Raw genomic sequence first — 26,794 nt, 5'->3', positions numbered from 1 at the left:
GGACTTTGGTGCATAAAAATTGGAATTCTGGTGCCTCCAAGTGGCTAATGGCAGCAGGTACACCACCTGTCAAAACTAAGTGCACTAAAACTTAGAATTTATTTATGAACATGCGTCCTTGGTGTTTCTAACCACACTTCGGAGCAGTTTTTTTTTTAAAAAATCTGCACTTCAGAAACACCGTTTTGAAACATCAGTATCGAGTGTCCCATCCCTACCATTCCTTATTGGATCTTGTGTTGCATAAGGTCAGACAGAAAAACAATTTTGTACTTTGGTCAGCAATCCAAAGAGTAACTTCTTATATTCACAGCATTACACTTATCAATAGAATAACATTCATTCTATGAGTTTGGGTAAAAAACATTAGCATTACATGTACGTTTATGAGATTTATAATAGCTCAGGGTTGTTTTAATTAAACATGAGTAACTTAATACTTGAAATGCACAAACAATGGAAAATAACACCCCTTTTTAAAAGAGAAAACATACCTTTGAGCCGTGCAGAATCTACTTTTATAATAATAACAAAAACAAACAAATTAGACTTTTAGGTATAGATGTTTATTTAATTTGACTTTTATTTTTTGGAAGAAAAGAACAGTTACATTTTTTAAAGCAACAGTGTTATGAACATTGTTATGAAAAAATTGATTGAAATACATATATTTGGAATACATAATATTGTTGGGTTCAGGCATATAACCTGCAATGATTTAGAACTGCTACATTTAGAATAGATACAAGAAGTACTTTTATCTAATAATTAGTATCACATCCAAAACTTGCATTATGGTTATGATTAAACTTTAATATACCCCTATTAGCATCCAAGGACACACTAAAAAAATAATTTTTTTAAAATATTTATTCTGATAAATAAAAAGCAAATTAATGCTACACAATTATCTATACAAAGTGTGTGTCAGAGATTTTTATTGTATATTTCATATGTTCACATATGGGTACACAGGCTGTCTTGTTTCCATTTTGCTGCTTGTGTTTAGACAGTTTATCACATTGATTTAATCTCTTGCAAGAATGGAATGAAAATGTAAAATGCGCTGGTGCAATGGAGCAAGGAACCTGTACTGAAAGACACGCAATCCCATTTTCCGTGCAGCCTCCACCTCTTGAAACATCTCATCTGTGTAGAACATGCGCCTGTTCTCAGCCACCATGCGATCAATCTTGCTGATTAGCTCATCCACTTGCTTTCTGTCCCTGTTTGTGTTTTCAAAGACGTGGAACCTATTTCCACATCTTAGGATAATGTCTTTAAGCTCTTTACTGCCTTTACGTACATACTCTTCTATTGTCATGTCTCCAAGATCGCCACCACGGGTGAACAACACAATCATGTAATGATTAGCCTGTGGACCAAACAGCTCCTGCAGGGCTTCCACAGAGTTTTTTTCTTCTTTGGTGAATCGGCCGACTTGTATGACCAGAAAAAACACGTGAGGACCTGGACAGGAGATTTCAACACATCTCACAATTTCTTTTTTGATCATTTCTGGAGGTTTTCCCGTGTCCAGAATGCCTGGTGTGTCTACCACACTAACTTCTCTGTTACCAAACTTCTTCACATGTTGTTCACAAGATGTAGTCACTGACTCTGAACTGGGAGAAGAAAAGAAATATTTTTCTCCCAGGATGGTGTTTCCAACAGCACTTTTTCCCACACCAGTTTTTCCAATCAGCACAATCCTCAAGTCAGCCTCTGCAACACAGATTGCACCAAAACTATTTATCATGTCAGAAATCAATAGCTCAACATCTCAGAATCTCAGTTTGGGATATTAACTATACACAGGTAGAGCTTACCTTGTGGAAATAAAGCCATATTTTATTTGAAGTATTGTCTCTGTGGAGGTGAGAGCGATGAATGTAAAAGCTTCTGTTGAACTCAATATTTATAGCTCCATAGCTGACACACCTCCAGTAGTTGCATAACAGTTTTATGAGATATCGACAGAGCAGCACAGCCTAAGTAAGGAAATGGTAAGGAAAAGAAAGATTTGTAGTTACTTAAAATATATATTTTTTAAACTGTTTTTCACAGACAACTATGCTTCAGTTGCCCTTGTCAAGTTGCATTTTCCGAAGAAGAAATTTAAAAGTTACTTCATTCATACCTGCAAGTGTATAAAGTATAATAATAATTAATAATACGTTTGTGTAACTCCTTGCATTAATATCAAAACAAAGACTACATTAAAACAACTGAATACATTGTAGTAGTAGTAGTAGTAGTAGTAGAAGTAAAGTTGTAGTTCTGAAACATAAATAAGTATAAATAGCATCAAGGGCCACCTGTGTTGGAAGTGCCCAGGAAAAGCCCAGAATACCTCACCCAGGAGGCACCAAGAAGGTACTCTATTCAGATGTCAATGCAGCAGGACGTATACATTTATTTATATATCTTAAATGCTGTAAGCTCAGACACACAACATGTGTCTGACAATTTCATACGTATGAAAATATTAATCATATTTTCCACTTAAATGATCAAAATTGGTCTCGGTGGGTCAACCAAGAATTGAATCTGCCCACAGGAATGATAGGCTCTGTAATGAATCAGGAAACCATGTCTGGTGGGACGGATACAACGCAGATCATGGATTCAGACAAGATCAGGGCAAGATCCACTTCATCTTTTGTCATTTCCCAGCTCATCCTATCCAGATCATTCATAACAATTTAATTCTTACTGGTACAATTTAGTTGTATTTCTTATAACATGTCTGCCTTTACTGATAAAACCTTACATTTATAAAAGACTTGGAAACTCTCCTACATTTTTTAAGTTTCAGGTGAAACTATTGCTGAACTTTGACTATTAACAGTAAGTAAAACCTGTAGGAAACCAATTGCTTATCAGTGAAATCTGATCTTAGATCTTAGAAATTAGGGAATCTTTACACAGAGTTTCTGTCAATCTAATTAATGGCAAAACAATCCAATTCTCTATTAAGGAAGGTTAAGTTGCTACATTCTAATAATTAGATTTTTTTAAGATTCTTTTTTTGGGCATTTTCTTCACCATTATTGGACAGTACAACAATGAAGGGTAGACAAAAGCAGTGAACTGGAGGTACATTATATTGCCGAATGTGTTTACTCAACCATCCAAATTGTTGGATTCAGGTGTTCCAATCTCTTCTTTATCCTCTTTAGATGTATTAAATCAATAACATAGGCATGCAGACTGCTTCTACAAACAATTGTGAAAGAATAGGTCGCTCTCAGCGTGGTTCCAGGATAGGATGCCATCACCAACAAGTCCAGTCGTAAAATTTCCACGTTCCTTAATATTCCACTGTCAGCAGTTGGTAGTGGTATTATAACAAAGTGGAAACAATAGGGAATGACAGGAACTAAGCCATGAATTGGTTGGCCACATAAACCCATTTATGTGTCTAATTATTTTTCTTCCCACTTCGAGGTCTGTCTCTTCTAAGTCCCTGTTAGTGCATGAATTAATAATTGATCAACAAATTGATTTACTCTGCCTTAGAGAAACCTGGTTACAGCAGGATGATTATGTTAGTTTAAATGAATCAACACCCCAAAGTCATACTAATTGTCAGAATACTTGAAGCACGGGATGAGAAGGAGCAATTTTCCACTCCAGCTTATTAATCAACCAAAGACCCAGATTAAGTTTTCATTTTTTTGAAAACCTGATGCTTAACCTTGTCCACCCTAGCTGGGAAACTCAAAAACTAATTTGTTTATTTGTTGTTACTTGTCAGACAGATAAAATAATTATTATAATTTTAACATTCATGTAGATACTAAAAATGTCAGCCTCCAGAGGGAATTTGATCATTTTTTGGACACAATTGGCTTCTTTTAAAATGTTAAAGAACCCACCCACCACTTTAATCACACTCTAGATCTTGTTCTGACAGTATTCTCTGAAACCCCTCTTTTGTCTGATCATTTTCTAATAACATTTAAATTTACAATAATTGATTACAAAGCAGTGGAGAGTAGACTTCATTACAGTAGATGTCTTTCTGAAAGTGCTGTAACTGAGTTGAAGAATATAATTCACCCACTGTTATCATCTTCAATGCCCTGTACCAACACAGAGAAGAGCAGCTACCTGAATGCTAATAAGTCCACTGTAAAGGTGCAATAAAGCTTGGAGCCCACTTGTGATAACATTCTACATGCATGCATAAAACTGGTGACAGGAGTGATCTTGCTATACTAAAATAAGAAAGCGATATTACTATTACTAATGTAATATGATTAAAATATATAATAAATGCATCAGAAAGAAATCTGCCACAACACCCTTTGTGATAACAGAAACATTCAAAAACATGGAGATTTCTTTTCTAAACACCATTGCGTACTCAAAGCATTCACAATGTGCGTCCTTCCCTACCATCAGATGAAAAAAAAGAAACAATTCACACTTTATGGTCATCTTCACTCACACCATCCTCTCCTCTTCATCTGAGTTCTCCAGGTGACATTCATGATTAAATCATAATATGACACCTGGAGAACTCAGGAGTGGCCCATCACCTCACAACATAGATATTGGACTACCTCACTGATCAACCACAGTATATGAGATCTCAGGGCTGTGTGTCGGGACTAATTTAAGGTTATCTTATCTTATCTTATCTTATCTTATCTTTATTTCACTTTCTATTTGAGGGACAAGAGGGACAATGGACCCTCTACTGATCCTCTACCTAGTCACACGAGCCAAGGTGTGAAGATGGGTGTAGGTCACAATCAGCCAAGATTTCGGGTGAGCTCATTGTGAAACCTAACCCCCTATCATGTGATTTCCTGAGATCAACAGGCCCATAATGCGAGTGGGCGTTAAGGCATCTGGGAAGGGATCTCAGAACTGGATTATAGATGTAAGACAGTTGGTGTCGTAAGCCACCACCTCTGTTCAAAGATGGCCGTTCACAGTGGATTTAGATGGATTCTTTCACTCCACTTTCAAACCATCTGTCTTCTCTGTCAAAAATGTGAACATTGGCATGACCTTGAAGAATGACCTTTGTCCTTTAGATGCAGATGGACAGTTGAGTCTTGTCCCGTGGAGGTGGCTTCTCTGTTTTGTGGAGGAGGGTAGAAGTGTTTTCAGTTCTATAGTTCTATAGTGTCCTTTGATGTAGTCTCTCTCTTCACTTGCATACCTACAACATAGGCAGTGGAGACTGTCAGACAACGCCTACAAGAAGACAGCTCCTTGGTAGACAGAACCCCTGATCAGATTTGCAAACTGTTAGACCTCTGCCATACCACCACATATTTCAAATACAATGAGGGTTTTTACAGACAAAAACATGGATGTGAGATGGGCTCCCCGGTGTCACCTTTAGATGTCCATCTGCATCTAAAGATCAAAGGTCATTCTTTCGAGGATGCCAATGTTCACATTTTGGACAGAGAAGACAGATGGTTTGAAAGAGGAGTGAAAGAAGCATCTATGTCCACTGTGAACGGCCATCTTTGAACAGAGGCGGTGGCTTATAGGGATGGGTATCGTTTAGGTTTTATCCGATACCGGGTGCAAAACCGCCGGTTCTTAAACGGTGCTTGAACTGGTGCTTAAAGAATGGAAAACACAAACTTTGTCCAAAAACCTCTCATGTTCAGCTGCTTTTTTGTAAAAAGATAACAATGTTAGCCTTTTCAGCAGCTATAGGGCATATGTGGTATCACTCTTGGCTGGAAGCAGTGCTTAAACAATGGAAAAAACACAAACTTTGTCCAAAAGCCTCTCATGTTTAGCTGTTTTCCACTTTTTCTTTGGTCATTTTAGCCTTTTTGGCCAGGGTGAAGGGAGTATCTGCCATCAAACAAGAAGACAGCTGCATGTAACTACGACGGTGTTTGCTAGTTTACCTTACTTGCATTAATTTAACGTGGTTAGTGTACTCAACGTAAATTGAGAACCTCTTCGGGTTCTTGGGAAATGTTGCTAACTCTGGGTCCGATAACAGGCACCACACCGACAGTAGATGTGCTGCTCAGTGTGAGGTCTTGCAGCAAGCTATCAAATACGGTGCATTTCTCGGCTTTAAAAAAAAAACGCTATGCATCGCCAGGTGTTTCATCAGATTCGAGGTGTTACCTCCTTTGCACAGTATCACCTTAAAGCACTTGTTGCAGGCTGCTGAGTTTGCATCTTTTGCTGTGAAGTACAGCCAGACTTTTGACCGCTTCACCTTGGGCATTTTTAATCTGTAGCTCTGCTCTAAAAGAACGTACGTACCTGGGCCCACCTACTATCTTTGGAAAGGTAAAATGATTGGCTAGAATCCAAATGGTTATAATGTAGGTACAATTGATATATTTGTTGCACTGTCTGCTGTCCTCTTGACCAGATTACTCTTAAAAATAAATGTCTAATGTCAACCAGATTGTTTGTGAACTGGATAAATAAAGGATATATAAAAGTCACTGCCAAAAACTGATTGCAGCTTCTACCTTGTTACAGGAATGTTGCTGGTGCCAGGTGACTTGATATCATTAATGAGGGATACATTTGACATATGTTTCACGTATTATAGAATAACAAGTTATTTATAGCAGGCTAAATATGAGCAATCAGTTTAGGGCAAAAACCGGAAATCAGTTTTTGGCAGACGATCATTTTTTGGCACAACATCGGTCATTCTTACACATGTACTGTATCATATAAAATATATAAACTAAATATCTTTGAAATGTATAGAATCTAATCTTTTGTTTGTTTGTTTTTTTACATAGCACTTTATCAAACTGTTGTCTGCTACAGAGTTACAAGTATTATACTAATAATATAGCATCCACCATCTCCTGCTTGCATATTTCTGAAAAGATCTTAGTGGTGTGGCAGCCACGAGTGAGCCAGCCCTGCAAACCCTGTGGATGGACGATGCAGTGGACAGTGGGAGGAAGCACCCTAAAGCTCTCTTTGCAGACCACCCTGTGTGATTCTCCACTCGCCAACCAGAAAAGACAAACCGCAGGTCTCCGTTGCAGCACCCCATCCATGTCTGATCTTGCTCAGGCAGATTCAGCAACACTCCCAGAGACTTCCTGTAATCTATTACAGTTGTTCAAGAAACGGTCCAGGAACAGGTCACTCAGGTTAATCCTGTGTGAGCAACTGTAAATGTTGTTTTTTCATCTTTACATACTGTGTATTTGAAATATTATTGTTTAATTGTTATTGTTATTTACTTTATTGCTATCAAATAAATATCCAAGTAATATTGTTCAAAGTTAGAGTTATGTTCATACATGTTACAAATGCCTGTAAATCAAATTGAGTTCAGTGACAATTACTGTTTGTTTGAATCAATTTATTAACAACATAAAACCTTTAACCTAATGCAACACATATAACAATGTAACAAATATATTCAAATAAATAAATTTCTCAAAAGATAACTCATTTTGGAACTACTCTTTCTAGAAGTGAAAACAGTCTGTCCATACTCTCCCTGCTCTCCTCTCCTCAGCCTCTCTTTGCTGTCCTCTCTGATGAAGTCTAGCAGCTCATCATCCCTGTCTCTTTTCCTCTTTCTCCGTGTCGTGGGTGGCTGAGCCGCTTCGTCATCGCTGTCGTTTAGGTCACCCACTGCTGTGCTTGGCCCTGGAGTGTCCTCAGGGAGAGAGGACATTAGGACAGGAGGCTTAATGGAAGGCATCTGTCCTATCACCTCATCCATGAGGGCAAACCAGGGCCAAGTAGCAGCAGTGGGCTTTCCACTGACCCCCTCTCCTGAGCCTGGATATTTGCAATCCTAAAGGCAGAGGAAATCAAAAATGACAGCAAGAAAATAACAACACCACAACAACTCTTAGTAATTGCACATTTATTAACCCTTTAAGACCTACCATAGAACCAAGTCCGCCAGAGCTTATATTATATTTTTACATGTTGTAGTGCCATTTTTGGGAGCATTTCAAGTTGCTATACATCAATACAACCACGACAGCCTAAATTTTAATAATATGCATGCATTAAGTGCATAGTAATTACATAAATTGCAAAAAAGTGCAATAAACTACAAAAAAATTGAAAATCGTTTTTGTTTTTTAACATATATTTCTAGTTAGAGAAATTTAAGAGGCTTATCCCTCAAAACTATAAATACAAAAAAGTTGCACAAAATAGTTTCCCACCACAGGAAATTTATTTTGAGTGTCTTCATAGTTTTATTTTTGAAATACACCAATTTCTATACACTGCAGGAAAAACGAAAATAAATATTATAGTGCAAATTTGCAAAAAAGCAGCATATGCATCAAAATAAACTATTTCTAGCAGTGCAATATGAGTCCTAAGCATCCCAGAAACGACACAGAAAGTCATAAAGTCAAACATAACTTTTAAAAACACCAGCATAAGCTCATGAGGCCTTAATGGTAAAAAACTACATTTCCGCGAAAATGACGTCACTTCCGGTTTTGGGCAGGTCATGGTGGACATGCGATAGTTCATGCTGATGGACGTAGGAAGTGTTATGAACAGCTGATCAGATCGGCAAAGCGTGTTTCTGGAATATTATGTTTTTGTTGCTGCAAGTGCTTTTTATGCAGTTTTTGCAAAGCTATATGTGGAAGGAAACCGGGACCTAGGACAAGCTGATGGCACAAGATGTAAGTACAACTCCTCCGGTTTCATTTGCAAAAAAAATTATTGCGCTAGCTCACGTGGTTGCAGTGCTACCGGGATTTAAAAATAGTTACGCAAAACAGAGCGTGCCCGCTCCGACCGGTTTTAAAGGGTTAACTTGTGTTCTTAAGAATTATCTTCTTGATAACACACATACGTACTTTGTATTTTTTAAAGTTATCTCATGTCTTCTGGCCTGCAAGGGGGTGACTTTCCCCTCCAGGCCCATCTTCTCCAGAATTGTCCTGATCACACACAACAAATAAGAGAAGAAAGGACACCATGGCAACTATATTAATCCCTAAACCCAAAAGTTGTCACAGCAGAACACCAGAGGAATACCGTCTGGACATCACAGGTTCTGTACAGTTAGTCGTTTGGTACCGGGCCACGAGAGTTAAGGCTCCGGTGTGAAATTTATATTTTTCAGGGGTTTTATAGTCAACTCGGTTTCCCTGGGTCTTTCCCGTGTTGTAGTTGTGTGTCTTATTTTGAAAGAAATATTTACACGTTACCATAGCGACCAGAGAGCATTAAGCGGCAGAGAGGAGGATGTTACTCTCAATATTGGCGCATTTTCAGGAGGACGCTGCTAATAAAGTTACACAATTACACAGTACATTCACATTTATTATTATATTTACAAAATACCACAGTTTTTGTCTTGGTCGGATCATTTTATGTTGTTGTATTTATCCACGATACCTTAAAGGCCGCTCCATGTCTGACATAAACCGGTCTGTGGCCCAAAAAAGGTTGGGGACCGCTGCTGTACAGCACGGGGGTTAATAGGACCGTACTCATATGAATATGATGTGTAAATTGATTTATTCTTGTACATCCACGCCGTAGCGGCCCAATTCTTCACCCCAGTGAAGAGGTGATCCTTTTCTCCTCGTTTTAATAAATTAAGCAGTTTGGTCTTTGTTCCCCACAACATATCACCAATTCGAAAAAATCAAAATTAGCTGTATGTAAGCAGCAATACATGAAAAACCGCGGGACGCGCCATACAAGCTGGTTTACGGTTATTTTAAAGAAAAGAAACATGTCTATGCAGATGCCCAAAGCTTAACAAAACAACTGCTATAACAATTTAACTTTTGTACAACAAGATTTTCATATACTTACATTTGAAAGTGTTTTCCTCTCCCGGTTCGACCACCATCGTTATCAGAAACAAATCTCCTCTATGACCCGCAATGAATCCTGGGATATAGTAGGACATGAAGGATACATCGGACCATCCTTAGAATTCAGGGAAAAGTAGGACGCATTTGTTGCCACATTTTGAGTACTCTTTGTATTCGGACAGCCTTCATTGCGTCGCTGTGACGTCATTGCATCCAAATATGGCATTAGCGCATCCTTCCCGTGAATTCGGACATGACTAACTGGCAAATTCGCGGAAAAGTAGGAAACAGTTGTCGCCACATTTTGAGTGCTCTTTGAATTCGGACAGCCCTCATCGCGTCGCTGTGACGTCATTGCCTCCAAATATGGCATTTTAAGCATCCTTCCCCTGAATTCGGACACAGCTTCTGTCTTTGAAGGACCTGGCCCAAGTAGACCACGAAGGCCGGATTAGTTATTAGAATTCATTGCTTTGGCCATATGTTCAGTTATATTTGTTCCATGCTGTCATGGTCCTGGGTCGGTGACCCAGTGTTTTTGGTTATGTACTTTTACTTTTGATAGTTTTGTATTATGACTGTTGTTTTGGGTTTCCTAGGGGTTAGTTGTGTTCCCTCTGTTTGGTGTCTTCCCTGCTTTTGTATCCCCTTAGTGTAGTAGGTCTCTGTGTTTAGTCCGCATCTCTGAGTCTGTGTTATTACGTGTATATGTTTCCTGTTTTACTCTGAAGGTCTGTGTCTGTTGTCATTGTGTTCAGCTTGTATCCTCAGGTCGTCTTGTGTATTAGAATCAGCTGTATGTCATTACCTGGTCTCCTTGTTTGTGTGTGTATATATAGTGGGTGTCGGTCGGTGCTTGTTGTCGGCTTGTCTGCGTTCCATGGTGTTCTGTTCCTCTGTCTGCATCTCTCTGCCCCGCATCCCGTTTTCTTATGATCTCAGGCTTGTCATTTAGTTTTCCCAGTTTAGGTTTTTCCAGTCATTTGTCATTCTTCACTGCCTGTTCCGTCTCTTCAGTACTTGTAAATAAACGTCACTTGCATAATTAGTCAACTGCCTGCATTTTGGGTCCTTTTCCCTCCAACACCACACGGCTTGCCTCGACAGCCGTGACAGTACAAGCCGACCACTCATGGACCCAGCGGCATTTGCACCCTCCCAGGAGCTCCGGGAGGATATTATTTATTCTGTGGACAGATTAATTAATTTATGGCTGGAGCATGAGGAGAAGGGATTCTGCCAAGCCATAACTCATCGATTACAGCGACTGGTTTCCGGTCTCCCCTTGCTGTTCAGTTCACTTCACCCGTTTGCTCAGAATTTCTTTCTGAACGAGCTGCCCCTTCACCCCCCTACCGCTCGTCTGCTCAGCCCAACGGAGGATGTGCGGTCCGAATTGCCGGATAAGGAGTTACCCGGCCCGTTGGAGCGATCTCCGAGGAGGAAGCAACGTTCGCGTCATAGGCGCCTCACCCCACAGCTGGATGGTGGGACTTCAGAACTGCTGGCTGTGGTGAGTGAAAAAGAGACTCTTTCTGCTTCGCCAGACTTTGTTACTGTTTAGTCTGGGGCTGTGTTTTTTGAGTCAGCTGCCCAGCCGCAAGCCCAGGTAGCTGCCCGGCCTGAAGCCCAGTCACCACCTCCACCACATTCAGCCTCACTACCCATAGCTCAGTCACTACCACAGCCAGACTTACTACACATTTTGTTACAGTCCACAGCCCAGTCAGTAGCTCAGTTGGCAGAAGAATCATTAGCTTTATCATCAGTTCAGTCTCCAACTTCACCACCATTATCATCTCCACCTTTACTTCAGTCGCCCTCAGCTCAGCCACCTATTCAGCTGTCATCTTCACCTACTCCTCCTTTACAACAAGGTAGGTCAATTCAACCCAAAAGAAACTGTTTTTCGTTGGTTCATTCCAAGCAGAGAGACAAACCTAATAATAATGTAAACATTCCTCAAGAGCTGGCCAGTTCTGAGACTGTGACCCACTCCAGGGCCTCCCCAGAGGCTGGGTCTCAGCCCCCAGCAGACTCTGGAAACCTGGAGGTTAATAAGCCAGATAAGGACTGTACCCAACTTTCGCTGCCTAAGCGGGGTCAGTGCCCTGCGCAGCTGCAGTCTGCTCTGTCCCTGCCAGAGGCCCGCGCGCCTGCTGGTTCTGTTCTGTGTGTGCCAGAGGCCCCCGTGCCTGCTGGTTTGGTTTTGTGTTTGTCAGAGGCCTCCGTGCCTGCTTGTTCAGCCCTGTGTGTGCCAGGGGCCCCGGTGCCCACTGGTTCTGTGACTGTTTTCACTGGGGGGCCTGAGGAGCCCGCCCAGCCACCAGCAGCTTCAGCTTCGCCCTCGCCTGGTCCAGCCTCTGCCTCGGCTTCAGCTTCGCCTGGCCCTGCCTCGCCTGGCCCTGCGATTGCCACGCCACCATCTCGTCCACGCCTAGCACGGCTGTTTTTTTCACGGTCGTCTCTTCAACATCACCGGCCACTTTCCAGGCCACTGGCTGGGCGTCATCACCATCATGGCCGGCCCCCAGAACTGTTTGCCCACCGCCACTGTTGCCGTCCGCACGGTCGGCCCCCGGAACTGTTTTCATGTCGCCGCCACTGCCTTCCACATGGTCAGCCTCCGGAGATGAACTGTTCTGGACTCCTGATTTGCCAGCCTCCGTGCCGGCCTCCTGAGCTATGTTTTGGGACCCTGTTCAAGGACTCCAGTGTTTGTGATTGTGTCTTGGACATCCTGTTTGAATCGCTGGAGCTTCTTTTTGTTTGGTTTTGTCATGTCTCGTTCTCTTTCTTCTTGTGCTCTGTGTTTAAGTCTACAGGGAGTGCAGAATTATTAGGCAAGTTGTATTTTTGAGGAATAATTTTATTATTGAACAACAACCATGTTCTCAATGAACCCAAAAAACTCATTAATATCAAAGCTGAATGTTCTTGGAAGTAGTTTTTAGTTTGTTTTTAGTTTTAGCTATTTTAGGGGGATATCTGTGTGTGCAGGTGACTATTACTGTGCATAATTATTAGGCAACTTAACAAAAAACAAATATATACCCATTTCAATTATTTATTTTCACCAGTGACACCAATATAACATCTCCACATTCACAAATATACATTTCTGACATTTAAAAACAAAACAAAAACAAATCAGCGACCAATATAGCCACCTTTCTTTGCAAGGACACTCAAAAGCCTGCCATCCATGGATTCTGTCAGTGTTTTGATCTGTTCACCATCAACATTGCGTGCAGCAGCAACCACAGCCTCCCAGACACTGTTCAGAGAGGTGTACTGTTTTCCCTCCTTGTAAATCTCACATTTGATGATGGACCACAGGTTCTCAATGGGGTTCAGATCAGGTGAACAAGGTGGCCATGTCATTAGTTTTTCTTCTTTTATACCCTTTCTTGCCAGCCACGCTGTGGAGTGCTTGGACGCGTGTGATGGAGCATTGTCCTGCATGAAAATCATGTTTTTCTTGAAGGATGCAGACTTCTTCCTGTACCACTGCTTGAAGAAGGTGTCTTCCAGAAACTGGCAGTAGGACTGGGAGTTGAGCTTGACTCCATCCTCAACCCGAAAAGGCCCCACAAGCTCATCTTTGATGATACCAGCCCAAACCAGTACTCCACCTCCACCTTGCTGGCGTCTGAGTCGGACTGGAGCTCTCTGCCCTTTACCAATCCAGCCACGGGCCCATCCATCTGGCCCATCAAGACTCACTCTCATTTCATCAGTCCATAAAACCTTAGAAAAACCAGTCTTGAGATATTTCTTGGCCCAGTCTTGACGTTTCAGCTTGTGTGTCTTGTTCAGTGGTGGTCGTCTTTCAGCCTTTCTTACCTTGGCCATGTCTCTGAGTATTGCACACCTTGTGCTTTTGGGCACTCCAGTGATGTTGCAGCTCTGAAATATGGCCAAACTGGTGGCAAGTGGCATCTTGGCAGCTGCACGCTTGACTTTTCTCAGTTCATGGGCAGTTATTTTGCGCCTTGGTTTTTCCACACGCTTCTTGCGACCCTGTTGACTATTTTGAATGAAACGCTTGATTGTTCGATGATCACGCTTCAGAAGCTTTGCAATTTTGAGACTGCTGCATCCCTCTGCAAGATATCTCACTATTTTTGACTTTTCTGAGCCTGCAAGTCCTTCTTTTGACCCATTTTGCCAAAGGAAAGGAAGTTGCCTAATAATTATGCACACCTGATATAGGGTGTTGATGTCATTAGACCACACCCCTTCTCATTACAGAGATGCACATCACCTAATATGCTTAATTGGTAGTAGGCTTTCGAGCCTATACAGCTTGGAGTAAGACAACATGCATGAAGAGGATGACGTGGACAAAATACTCATTTGCCTAATAATTCTGCACTCCCTGTATCTCTCTGTCTCTCGTGTCAAGCTGTCATCTCATGTCGCCTCAAGTCCTGGGTTTTCTCAGGTTCATGTTCATGTTTATGTTTTACATTTATATTAAGAGTTTTCCTAATCTAGTTTTGCTTCACCAGTTCAGGTTATAGTTTAGTTTTTGCCAATGTTTTTGTTTGTTTGTTTGTTTTTTCTACTTTTTTCTAACAGCCAGAATAAAAGGATTGTGTTTTGTTAAACTTTAGTTCTGTCCCTCGTGTTTTATATATGTGTCTGTTCCTGAAATACACTGGCCATCCTGGCTGTAACAGCACTATCATTTCCTCCTCTCCAGAATCAGCATCAGACAAACTGAGCACAGCACAGATCCCCCATGCTGACCTACTGGAAATGAACGCACCCCCACACATTTCTCCATTAACCCAAAATCAAGTGGTGCATCAGCAGTGTTGGGAAGGTTACTCTGAAAATGTATTCCACTACAGATTGCAGAATACATGCCCCAACATGTATTTTGTAACGTATTACATCACATTACTCAGTGAAAGTAACATATTCGGAATACTTTGGATTTCTTAATATATTATCATCCTTTCTACAACTACATGAATGTACTGTTGTTGTGTGATTTAATAGCCTAACATATCAAACAGTAAAAGACCACCATGTAATCCATTTATTTCAACAAAGTAACTGTATTCTGAATACCACCTTTTTTAAACAGTAACTGTAAGGGAATACAGGTACTCATATTTTGTATTTTAAATACATAACGCCAGTACATGTATTCCGTTACTCCCCAACACTGTGCATCCGGCTCAAACTAACCTTGTTTTGCCCCATATATTTAATTTTTATGTATGTTGTTAAATATCAACAATTCACCGAGTTCTTTTGATTACTCATAGGCATCCAATGGAAGATAAAACACTGCTCAGTAGACCATTTTACATTTTATTCTCTTACACAATACTTCTAAAGGGGAGATGCGCCCTGCATGACACTGTGGCGCAGATCTCAACATGGTGATGCGCGCTTAACAGTTTTATTACCAGCTATCTCATTCTAGTCTAAACAACAGTGTTTCAGTAACTTTCCACTAGAAGATGGTTGCCTGTTATCTACTTTTTCCCAGGCAAGTGTGGGTGAGAGTCTACAGTATTCTACTTCCCAAGAGCACACAGTCTAATGCCTTTATTTTTCAGGGCTGTGTCCACTTAATACTGCACTATATGGTTATATGAGAGATGAGAGATGATGAGATAGCCTTTATTTGTCAGTTGCAGGTCTTTTGCCCACAACCGAGATGACAGACCTTGCCGACCGTACATACAATACAAACATCACATTGGGGAGACAGGTCAAGCTAGGTAGCGAGGAAAAAAAAACATTGAAATGTGCAACACAAAAGGATAATACAGGAATGCACAGGTATCAACACACCATAACACAATAAACACAGACAAGCAACATGGGAAAGAGTTCCAGTGTGTACATCTGATCTGGGACCGCTACAATCTTTCGACTGCGCCTCCAGCTGACCCGATGTCCACATCATGGGGGAGGTAAGCGTTGGAGGTGGCGTTGGATCCGGGGTAGGGAGGGTGATGCGTCACTGAGTGCTTATCAGTATCAGTATATGTATGTGTGTGCATGTCCATAGTTCAGCTGAGACAGTGTCCTTCGCCCTGCCAGGCTAAGTAAACAGTCTTCCAGCCAACCCAGGTGGCCTTTTAGGGAATGGAAAGGAACAGACTCAACACAGTCGTTATCAGGGAGTTGTTGTTCGGCTCCAGTCTTGAGCTGGCGTCGAAGGGGTAGCCGGGTTATGATGGTAATTGAGAATTTCAAGCTGTTTTTTAACACTCCGACACTGGTCTCTCAGTCTCCCGTTAATAGCTGCGAGCTTCTCCGTGATGTTATTAGCCGTCGATTCTGTGGTCTTGTCACTCTTTTTGCTCACATAGCAGATTCTGAGACCTCACGACCGCAGCCAACTGATCCGAGGTGTAATCCAGCTCCGCCCAGAGATGTTGTTCTGAGTTGATTCTTTCCTGATGTAATCCAACATACATACGCTCAAAGGTGTTATTCTGAGCATTCACTGCAGTCGTAAGCGCCTCCAAGCTCTTAACCATGCTGCCTTCAGTGAGCCCTTTCTGAGAAGTCGCACCTGTCGTTCCAATCCCAGCGGGCTGCCTTGTGGGGGTTTGAACAGCCGGTTCCGCTCTCTTAATTCTCCGATAAGCCAGGGCTAAGCCAGCTCCGATCAGCAAGAACCCTGTTATCATGGTTCCGAATAGGTAGATATCTTCAGCGTCCTCGATCGACAGTCCCGCCAGGCCCACGATCCTCTGCCACCCGTCCATCGTGTATCCGGCAGGGAAAGTCCCTCCAGGGCACTCGGGTTCTCCCGAGCCCAGACTTCTCGTTAAAGGGTGTCAATAGCATTCAGAGACCAGTTGATCAAATCCATAATTCTCTTTTAGGTTTTAGAAACAGACTGTGAGAGAGTGTTCCAGGGAAAGTAATACAAAAAAGACACGAGACTAGACAAGGACATAAGAACTAGCAGGAAAGATAAGGGAGAGGAGAAAAGTGCGTCCGCCTCCTCCGAGAGCCAAAGTATGGCGTTTTAGTTCATATAAAGCATAGAACTGAGGCACTTCAAATAATTTCATCTCAACAATCCCCCTTTTGATCTGTCCCTATGGCAAATCAACACTACTGAAAGTCATCAAGCATCATCATGTTGTCTGCCTTGGTATCAGATCCCCAAAAGCCCTGTTAACCAACCTTTACCAATAATTCTTGGATAGAAGGCACAACACAACAACCACAAATTACCCAAATAGCTATAAAAACGGATAAGAAAACCCTAATGGACATAATACAACCCTTTGTTAGGGTTCAAATATTAAGGAGGAATATAGGAGGAAATTCAAATAACAACACTGGTCCGGCCAGGTGAAGTCAAACGATGATTTTTAATGAACACACGCGTGGGAGATGAACACTGTGCAGAATCAGTGTTGATCTGTCAAACAATACTCAAACCAAAGGTTTTATAGGGTTGGGGTAATACAACGCCCCTTCATGCATTAAGCAGACACAATACATGCATACGTCAATCCAAAACCACAAACATTCAGTTAACATCTGTGGTCATGAAGTCATTTGAGCGCCTAGTTCTCTCCCATCTCAGGACCCTCACGGCCCCCCTCCTGGACCCCCTGCAGTTTGCATATAGAGCCAACAGGTCTGTAGACGACGCCATCAACATGGCCCTACACTTCATCCTGCAGCATCTGGACTCCCCAGGAACCTACGCCAGGATCCTGTTTGTGGACTTCAGCTCTGCCTTCAACACCATCCTTCCAGACCATCTCCGAGGCAAGCTTTCCCAGATGAATGTGCCTGATCCCATCTGCCGGTGGATCACTGACTTCCTGACGGACAGGAAGCAGCATGTGAGGCTGGGAAAGAATGTCTCGGACTCCCGGACCATCAGCACCGGCTCCCCTCAGGGCTGTGTTCTTTCTCCTTGTCAGCCGGTGATCGGCTGTGATCAGCTGATCACGGGGCCGGGGTTAAAAGAGAGACGCCACCCACCTGTTCGCCGCTCAGACATCATTCTCTTCGTGTCAGGAGCTCCGAAACTCTGCCGACGTCAGTCTCCGCCTGATTCAGCAACCCCTGTCACGGTCGGGCGGATCACACACAGTAATTCGGCGTGCCCGTGTGGCGTGCTGGCTAGACCCAAGCGCAGCGAAGGCTAGCGGTGGGTTTGGAGCAGACACGCAGTTATTCTAGTAATGATCAGTGCACGAAGCGTGGCTTCGGAACTGTCGTTACAGACAGAGAGCGAGTGGAGCCGGGAAGAGAAAAAGGATTGAAAGGGATAATCACTCACGGTTGCTGAATCAGGCGGAGACTGACGTCGGCAGAGTTTCAGAGCTCCTGACACGAAGAGAATGATGTCTGAGCGGCGAACAGGTGGGTGGCGTCTCTCTTTTAACCCCGGCCCCGTGATCAGCTGATCACAGCTGATCACCGGCTGACACTCCTCTGCTCTTCTCCCTGTACACCAACTGCTGCACCTCCACCCACCAGTCTGTCAAGCTAATCAAGTTTGCAGATGACACCACCGTTATTGGGCTCATCTCGGACGGGGATGAGTCTGCCTACAGGAGGGAGGTTGAACGTCTGGTGTCCTGGTGCAGCCACAACAACCTGGTGCTGAATGCCCAGAAGACAGTGGAGATTATTGTGGACTTCAGGAAGCACACAGCCCCACTCCCCCCCATCATCCTGACTGACACCCCCATCACCTCTGTGGACTCATTCCGCTTCCTGGGTACCACCATCACCCAGGACCTGAAGTGGGAGCCCACCATCACCTCCGTCATCAAGAAAGCCCAGCAGAGGATGTACTTCCTGAGGCAGCTGAAGAAATTCAACCTGCCAACACGGACGATGATGCAATTCTACACTGCAATCATCGAGTCCATGCTCACCTCCTCCATCACCGTGTGGTACGCTGGAGCCACTATCAGGGACAAACAGAGACTGCAGCGTGTTGTGCGCTCTGCTGAGAAGGTGATTGGCTGCAGACTCCCATCTTTTCAGGACCTGTACACCTCCAGGACATTGCGGCGTGCAGCTCGGATCTCAGCTGACCCTTCTCACCCTGGACACAGTCTGTTTGACCTGCTCCCCTCAGGCAGGAGGCTCCGGTCCATTCGCACCAGAACCTCTCGCCATAAGAACAGTTTCTTCCCCTCTGCTGTTGGACACATGAACAATAACCATATGACTGTCCCCGCCACTATCACATGACCCTACGCTGTGTTCACTGCATCATTCCATGTTTGGCACTGATCACCACCTGCACTAATGTATATATCTTTCTACGTAGCACTCTTAATTCTTATTCTCATGTATATATCTCATGTATATCTCATGCACATATCTTTCTACGTAGCACTTTTAATTCTTATCCCTACTTTTATTTTTTCATGTCTATTTAAGCGCTATTTATGACACTATGTTTGCACTGAAGCACCGCAGCAATTTCCTAATGTTGTAAACCTGCTCAACATTTGGCAATAAACCCCTTTCTGATTCTGATTCTGATTCTGAACTTTTGACATAGTTTTAAAAGAACATCGCCTTCGTCTCCATCCAGGCGTCTCCCCACAGCTTACCTTCACTGTCGCTTATCTCTGGAACATCAGGTGTCTCCAAAAGTTGATTCTGTTCATCTGGACGTAGCGTTTTGTGGGAGAAACGTTTCGTCACTCATCCAAGTGACTTCTTCAGTCTCAGCTGACTGCAGGTTTCCCCAAATCTTATAAACAGTAAATTTGCACAATGACTGAAACCAGCCCACTGAAGGAACAATGGGCTGGGAGGTCCAACTTTCGGAGATTTACTTTCCTGGATGACTGAGAATGCATCAAGATGAACATCAGGTGTGTTTCCTGAAACAAACTGTCACGTACGCAGGCACAACATGCAGTTAGAGCAAAATAAGTCTGAACTCTTCACCTACAAAATGAGTTTACTACTGTGTGTGTATGTGATGGCCTCCGTTGCACTTTGTTTCACCTCTCACCTCACCAGCTAAAACCTGTAACCTTTCCACCAGACAGAAGGCCAGCACGTACACAACTGAAACTATATGTGTAATATGTTGAATAAATGTTTTAATCAAGAACCTCTACTAAAAGCTTAATAAAAGAATATAAAAGTATAAAAGATGATAATAAACAACCTGGTTATTCAAATAGCATCATCCAAACAGCTCCTCACAATTACTTACACTTACAATCTGCTTTTAGTTTCACTTTTGCAAAAGCACGCTCTGCAAAAGCATGTAATTTCCTGTCAGCCTGCAACCTAGTCTTTCACACACCTCTCCCATACAAACCAACATATAAACATTTAAGACTATAAAAAGCATTCAAAAGCATTTAAGATTATAGACTCAACTCAACAGTTTAAAGTGGTTATAACTGCACCTGTATCAGAATCAGAATCAGAATCAGAATACTTTATTAATCCCGAGGGAAATTAGGGTTACAGCAGGCAGCACGCCAATGGCGCATGTGCACTTACAAAGAAACCTTCTGACCAACTTTACACAAACATCACATTGGGCAGACATGTCAGAAAGGTAGGCTGATAGGAAAAGACAATGAAAATACATAACATGAGGTAAGAGGAGGAGAAAAAAAACTCCACTCAGACTGAGCTCCTAGTGGGAGAACAGTTTGATAACAGAAAAAACACCTCAGCACAAAAGCACATGACTATCAATACACCATAGAAACACAAGACAAGCAACAGGGGCGGGTAAAGGGTAAGAGAGAGCCGGTGTAGACAGCGCATCCGGTCCTGCAGCATATCTGCGCTGGTCCAGTTGACTGCCATCTTCCCCGGTAGGGCACAAGCATCGAAGGCGTTGGAAAGGAAGGGGGGATGAGTGAGTGCCTATCAGTGTAAGTGTATGTGTGTGCGTGTCCATAGTTCAGCTGAGACAGTGTCCTTCGGCCTATCAGGCTAAGTAAACAGTCCTCCAGCCAATCCAGGTGTCCTTGCATGGGACGGGAAGAATAGCCGTAACACAGTCGTTATCAGGGAGTGATTGTTCGGCTCCAGCCTTGGGCCTGCAGCTGGCGCCGTTATGGGGGTCCGCAATCTGGATGTTGATTTTGTAAATTTCCATGCGAGCAGCCAGGAGAATTTTCAGGCTGCCCTAACACTCCGACACTGGCCTCTCGATCTCCCGTTGGAGAGCCGCGAGCCTCCCCATGATGGTAACAAACTTCTGTTCCATGGTGTTGTCAGTCTTTTGATTCTGAGACCTCACAGCTGCAGTGATCCGTTCCGCGATGTCTTCCAACTGTCACTCAAGGGTCCCATTTTGAGCAGGCCTCTCTCTGATGTATCCCCCCATACGCTCAATGTTGTTGCTTTGAGCCTTCACAGCCGATGCAAGCGTCTCCAAGGTGTTGACCATATTACGTTCGTTGTGAGAGGTCACGCCTCGTCCCATCGCTTCGATTCCAGCGGGCAGCCTTGGGGGGGGTTGAACAGCCGGTTCCGCTCTCTTATTTCTCCGATAAACCAGGGCCAAGCCAACTCCGATCAGCACGAACCCTGTTATCACGGTTCCGAATAGATAGATATCTTCAGCGTCCTCGATCGACAGTCCCGCCAGGCACATGACCCTCCAGTTCTGCCACCCGTCCATCGTGTATCCGGCAGGGAAAGTCCCTCCAGGGCACTCAGGCTCTCCCGAGCCCAGACTTCTCGTTGAGAAAAGGGTGTCAATAGCATTCAGAGACCAGTTGATCAAATCCATAATTCTCTTTTAGGTTTTAGAGAACGACCGTAATAAAGGCTAATAGTCTGCCAATAGGTTTAAACATCTAAATGCAATATCACTATTAATTATTAATGCAATGGTAATATGGACAATAGCAGTAAAATAATTTCTCTAATCCCAATACCTTTCATTGCTCAAAGACAGACGTCATTCACCCCTCCAACAGATGATCAATTCTAAGATATTCGTGCATTTTTTTTAATGATGTTCTGAGTCCTCCCGGGTTCTAGTTACAGAACCATCTGGGGCCGTATTGCTGGGAATGAAAGTGCAGCACATTCCTCCAAACATTACACACACACCCCCTTTTTACCCACTAGATGTCAGTACTCTTAGTTGTCACGCTTCTTTTCCCTCTCTGTCCCCCATATGTGGGATGACCGCTGTGTTTGGGCAATTGTCATAACATAAAAATCACAGACTATTACGGAAGCTAATTCTCTCAGATCCCCTATTACTTTTCAGCTTCCCCAAATCCCCATTCTGGTTGTTTCCTGCTTCCATCTTTGTGCTCAGACTAGAACCTCTGTCTAAGGGGTTTTTGACCTTCTTTACAGTTAAACAACTAATCTTCTGGGACGGGTGAATCTCTGCGCTCTTCTCCTCTTCTTCCTTCGACCTCAGGGGTGGACTACCCTGAGGTTTTTTCCCACGGACCTGGGGATTATTCTGCCCATAGTTCAAGGTCCAAGATTTTTTCTGACTCAGCCAAGTCAGGAATTCAGGCCTCCTTGGTCTGGTGCTTCTGGATTTCCGCCAACCCCCTTCGTGGTTATTGCTGTGGTTCTAGAATCCTCTCGAGGTGACTAGCAGGAGTCCAAATGGCATGACCCTTGACCCCAGTTGCTGTCTTGGCAGTCTCGGTGTCTGCTGCGAAGGATGCTTGTATCTCTATGACCTTATCAGGTGTCTGCTCCTTTCTCTGTAAGAGACAGAAAAGGAAAACACCTCTCTGCCTAGCCTTGACAATCTAATGTTTTTATCCATTGATCTTCTAGTGATTCAAAGTTGGTTTAGAATATCATATTTGGGACTCTCTGACCTAAAGAATTATTCTAATTATTATCTATGTGCTGAAGACATCTACCTATTCGGAACCATGGTAACAGGGTTCTTGCTGATCGGAGCTGGCTTGGCCCTGACTTATCGAAGAATTAAGAAAGCGGAACTGGCTGTTCAAACCCCCACAAGGCTGCCCGCTGGGATTGGAACGATGGGAGAGGCATGAGTTTCTCAAAATGGGCTTATTGAGTGCAGCACGGATAAGATCTTGGAGAGGCTACGGCTGCTGTGAATACTCAGGATAAGATCTCTGACTGCAGACTGGATACATCTCGGAAGGGCTAGCTCGGAATAACATCTGTTACGCCCCACATGAAAACGAAGTGTTGACTGGAGTGAGGGGTAACACAAAGTGAAAGAGAACACATGAACTACTGGAGAATAGATGTCATTTAAATGTGATTTAAGACTTTATTAAATATTTTAAAAAGGAATGGACTTCATATTTAGACTTTAATGACACTCCCGGAATATCTGCTTCTGTTCTATGGGAAGCAGGGAAAGCTGTGATGAGAGGTAAAATAATTTCTTTCTCATCACACAAAAAGAAAGAAGAAAACAAAAATATTCAGGAATTAGAAAAAACCATCAAATCACTAGAAGAAGCCTACGCGTGCGACCAAGATCAGGAAACATTGAACAAAATACGCAAGACAAAACTAGAATTAAATGAAACTATTAATAAAAAACCACAATTCCTTATACAAAGACTTCGCTTGCAGAATTTTGAACACAGTAACAAATCAGGTCGATTTCTAGCTAGCCAGTTAAAAATAAATAAAGAAAAAACAACTATATGTGCTGCTAAAGATTTATCGGGGAACACAATATATGACCCTGGAAGAATAAACAACATTTTTAGGGATTTCTATGAAACTTTATACTCACCACAAATAAACCCATCTAAAAATGAAATTGATCTGTTTCTTGACAACGTAACTCTTCCAAAATTACTAGACAGTCAAGCAATGGAACTGGATTCGCCACTGACGCCAAGTGAACTCCAGGAAGCCCTGATAAGTATGCCCAATAATAAGGCTCCAGGTCCAGACAGCTTCCCTGCAGAATTCTACAAAGAATTCTGGACAATTTTGGCACCAGTATTCCATGGAATGTTGCAGGAAATCGAGGAAAATGGCAGACTACCACCAAATATGAATTCTGCCAACATTAGTCTCCTGCTAAAACCAGGCAAAGACCCTTTATTTCCCTCAAGCTATCGTCCAATTTCTCTTTTAAATGTAGACCTTAAAATAATCTGCAAAGCTCTCTCAAAAAGATTAGAGAAAATAACCCCCCTCTTAATTCATCCTGACCAAACTGGTTTCATAAAAGGTCGGCACTCCTCAACAAACACTCGTAGATTACTTAATTTAATAGACTACTCATACGATAAAAACATCGACACCATAATATTATCTCTAGATGCAGAAAAAGCATTTGACAGAGTTAACTGGAAATTTTTATTCGTAACTTTACACAAATTTGGTTTTGGAAACTCTTTCATAAACTGGCTAAGAATATTATACAATTCCCCAACAGCTCGTATCAGAACAAATGACCAGACATCCTCCAGCTTCTGTCTCCTGAGGGGCACCAGACAGGGATGCCCACTCTCCCCTTCACTTTTTGCAATTTTTATCGAACCTCTAGCAGCAGCAATTAGACAGGCTACAACAATTAAGGGCATAAAATGTAAGAACATAGAACATAAAATCAGTCTCTATGCAGATGATGTGTTGCTTTTTCTGCAAAACACACAAACCAACCTCTCTGAGGTAATTACTCTAATAAACTGGTTTTCAAGAGTTTCAGATTATTCAATTAACTGGCCAAAATCTACAGTTCTCCCCATTAACTGCTCCTTCCATAATTCTTCCTCTGCCCCACTGCAATCCGGAAATATTAAATATTTAGGTATTAATGTTTCTCCTAAGCTTTCAGACTTAACTAAATTAAACCACATCCCACTTCTAAAGAAAGTAGAAGGCGATCTGACTAGATGGAAATCTTTACCCATATCACTCATGGGAAGGGTCGCCACTATAAAAATGATGATCTTGCCAAAAATAAATTACTTATTTTTGATGATCCCTAACAAACCATCAAAAGATTGGTTCAGATCTCTGGATTCATATATTTCCAAATTCCTTTGGAAAGATAAACCCCCGCGTATCAACTTAAAAACGCTACGAAGAACCAAGGATAGAGGAGGATTAGAACTGCCTAATTGTCACCAATACTTCTTAGCCAACAGGCTTCAGTTCATCTCAGAATGGTTAAAACATACCTTCTTAGATGAGCCCTGGCTAGATGTTGAACAGGCACTATGCAAGGATCTAGAGATTTCAGACCTACCATTTATTAGCTCAAACATCAAAAGACATGAATGCTTTAAAAGCATCAACATCAGCTTTTCTCTGACAGCATGGTGGGAGTTTCTAAAAATAACGGAGTCTTCATTAATCCCATGCAAACGTACACCTATCTGGAATAACCCTGACATATTACAAAACAATAATATGATTAATTTCCCAGAATGGAGTTGTAAAGGAATTAAAGCAGAAGCTGAGGTCGAAGCCGGACCAGGCGAAGCACAGGCAGAAGCCGGACCAGACGAGGCAGAAGCAGAGGCAGAAGCCGGACCAGGCGAGGCAGAAGCAGAGGCCGAAGCCGGACCAGGCGAGGCAGAAGCAGAAGCTGGACCAGGCGAAGCAGAGGCAGAAGCGGAGACAGGAGGCTGGACGGGCTCCTCGGGCCCTCCAGCGGAGACAGGAGGCTGGACGGGCTCCTCGGGCCCTCCAGCTGACGAGGCATGAGGCTGGACGGGCTCCTCGGGCCCTCCAGCTGACGAGGCATGAGGCTGGACGGGCTCCTCGGGCCCTCCAGCTGACGAGGCATGAGGCTGGTGCGGTTCTCCTGAACCCCCAGCTGACGTGGCATGAGGCTGGATGGGCTCCTCGGGCCCTCCAGCTGAAGGAGCGGCAGGACCAGTAGGTGCAGAGAGCACTGGCTGAACAGAAGGCTGAGTGGGTGATGGAACAAACGACTGAGCTGAACAATGGGGAGCTGGCTGAGCTGCACAGTGGGCTAAGGGCTGAGTTAACGGAAGCACAGGAAAGTGTACTACAGACTGGGCTGCTAACAGAGCTAACGACTGAGCTATAGACTGAAAAGCATGCAGTAGTGATGGTGGTGTTGGTTGCGGACTGAATTCTCCTGAGCCTTCAGTAGAAACAGGAACGGGTGCAGGCACCTGCTGGACACTAGCCACTCCCACCCGAGGAGTAGGTACGGGTGCGGAGACGGGCTGTATCCTGGCTGACCTCACCCTGGGGACCGGCATGGGTGCAGGGGTGGACTGGTTCACAGCCCCCCTCACCCCGGAAGCCGGGACAGGCACCGGCAACGGCTGGGCAACTGCCCTTCCCACCCGAGGAGCTGATACGGGTGCAGAAATGGACAGAGCCTCAGCCGGCCTGGAAACCAGAACAGGGACCAACTGGGCCTCAGCCTCCCCCACCCGAGAAACTGTTATGGGTGCAGGGGTACGCTGGGCCCGAGCTGCCCTGGCAGCAGAAACACGAACAGAACAGAACGGCTGTGTTGCCGCCGCCCAAGCCACGTTTTGCCCCTCCGAATCGCCGGCCGCTTTCCGGGCCGTCAGCTGGACTTCGTTGCCATCGGGGTCGGCCGCCTGAACTGATGAACTGTGACCTGCTGTGCTCTCGACCTCCGGGTCGGCCACCTGAACCTTTGACCTCTGACCTGCTGTGCTCTCGACCTCCGGGTCGGCCCCCTGAGCTCATGGGTTTTGGACTGCTGGACCGTTGGCCTCCTGGTCGGCCACCTGAACTTTTGAACTTTCTTTTGTTTTGCTGTCAACCTCCGGGGCAGCCACCTGAACTGCTTCGCCATTCGCTCCTGTGCTTGTGCTGGACATTTTGGTTTTTTTTTTGGCCTTGTTTCTTGTTTCAATATCCCTTCCTATTGCAAAGTGGGAAGCAGATTTATCAGTCAGCTTAGACCAAAACTTCTGGTCTCAGGTATGCTTAAAAACCTTTAAATTGATTAAAAATCCCAGTCTGCAATTAATACAATACAAAATACTACATAGAGTGCACTATACAGGTCATCGGATGTTCAAGATGGGCTTTACATCTTCCAACAACTGCTC

The 26,794-nt window shown here is 43.5% G+C and overlaps 1 protein-coding gene and 1 long non-coding RNA gene across 2 annotated transcripts; both read right to left on the bottom strand.

The window, feature by feature from the left end:
- Nucleotides 1-1,094: 1,094 nt before the first annotated feature.
- Nucleotides 1,095-1,868, bottom strand: LOC120743217 (GTPase IMAP family member 4-like; the record flags this gene model as incomplete). The annotated part of the gene is made up of 2 exons (XM_040046795.1): nucleotides 1,830-1,868; nucleotides 1,095-1,725 (listed from the first exon to the last, which is right to left on the bottom strand). Coding segments are annotated over exons 1-2 (650 nt in total), but the record flags the coding sequence as incomplete, so codon positions are not given.
- A 2,652-nt stretch (nucleotides 1,869-4,520) lies between these two features.
- On the bottom strand, nucleotides 4,521-26,117 carry LOC120743208. Its single transcript, XR_005698095.1, has 3 exons — nucleotides 26,105-26,117; nucleotides 11,145-11,154; nucleotides 4,521-4,619 (listed from the first exon to the last, which is right to left on the bottom strand). It is a non-coding gene; the product is annotated as an uncharacterized LOC120743208 (long non-coding RNA).
- Between the last annotated feature and the right edge of the window lie 677 nt (nucleotides 26,118-26,794).

Source organism: Simochromis diagramma, unplaced genomic scaffold (assembly GCF_900408965.1).
Source record: "Simochromis diagramma unplaced genomic scaffold, fSimDia1.1 OVJJ01000707.1, whole genome shotgun sequence".
Taxonomy (NCBI): Eukaryota; Metazoa; Chordata; class Actinopteri; order Cichliformes; family Cichlidae; genus Simochromis; species Simochromis diagramma.
Note: the sequence above shows the minus strand (reverse complement) of the source record. Positions and strands in the feature narration are given on the sequence as shown.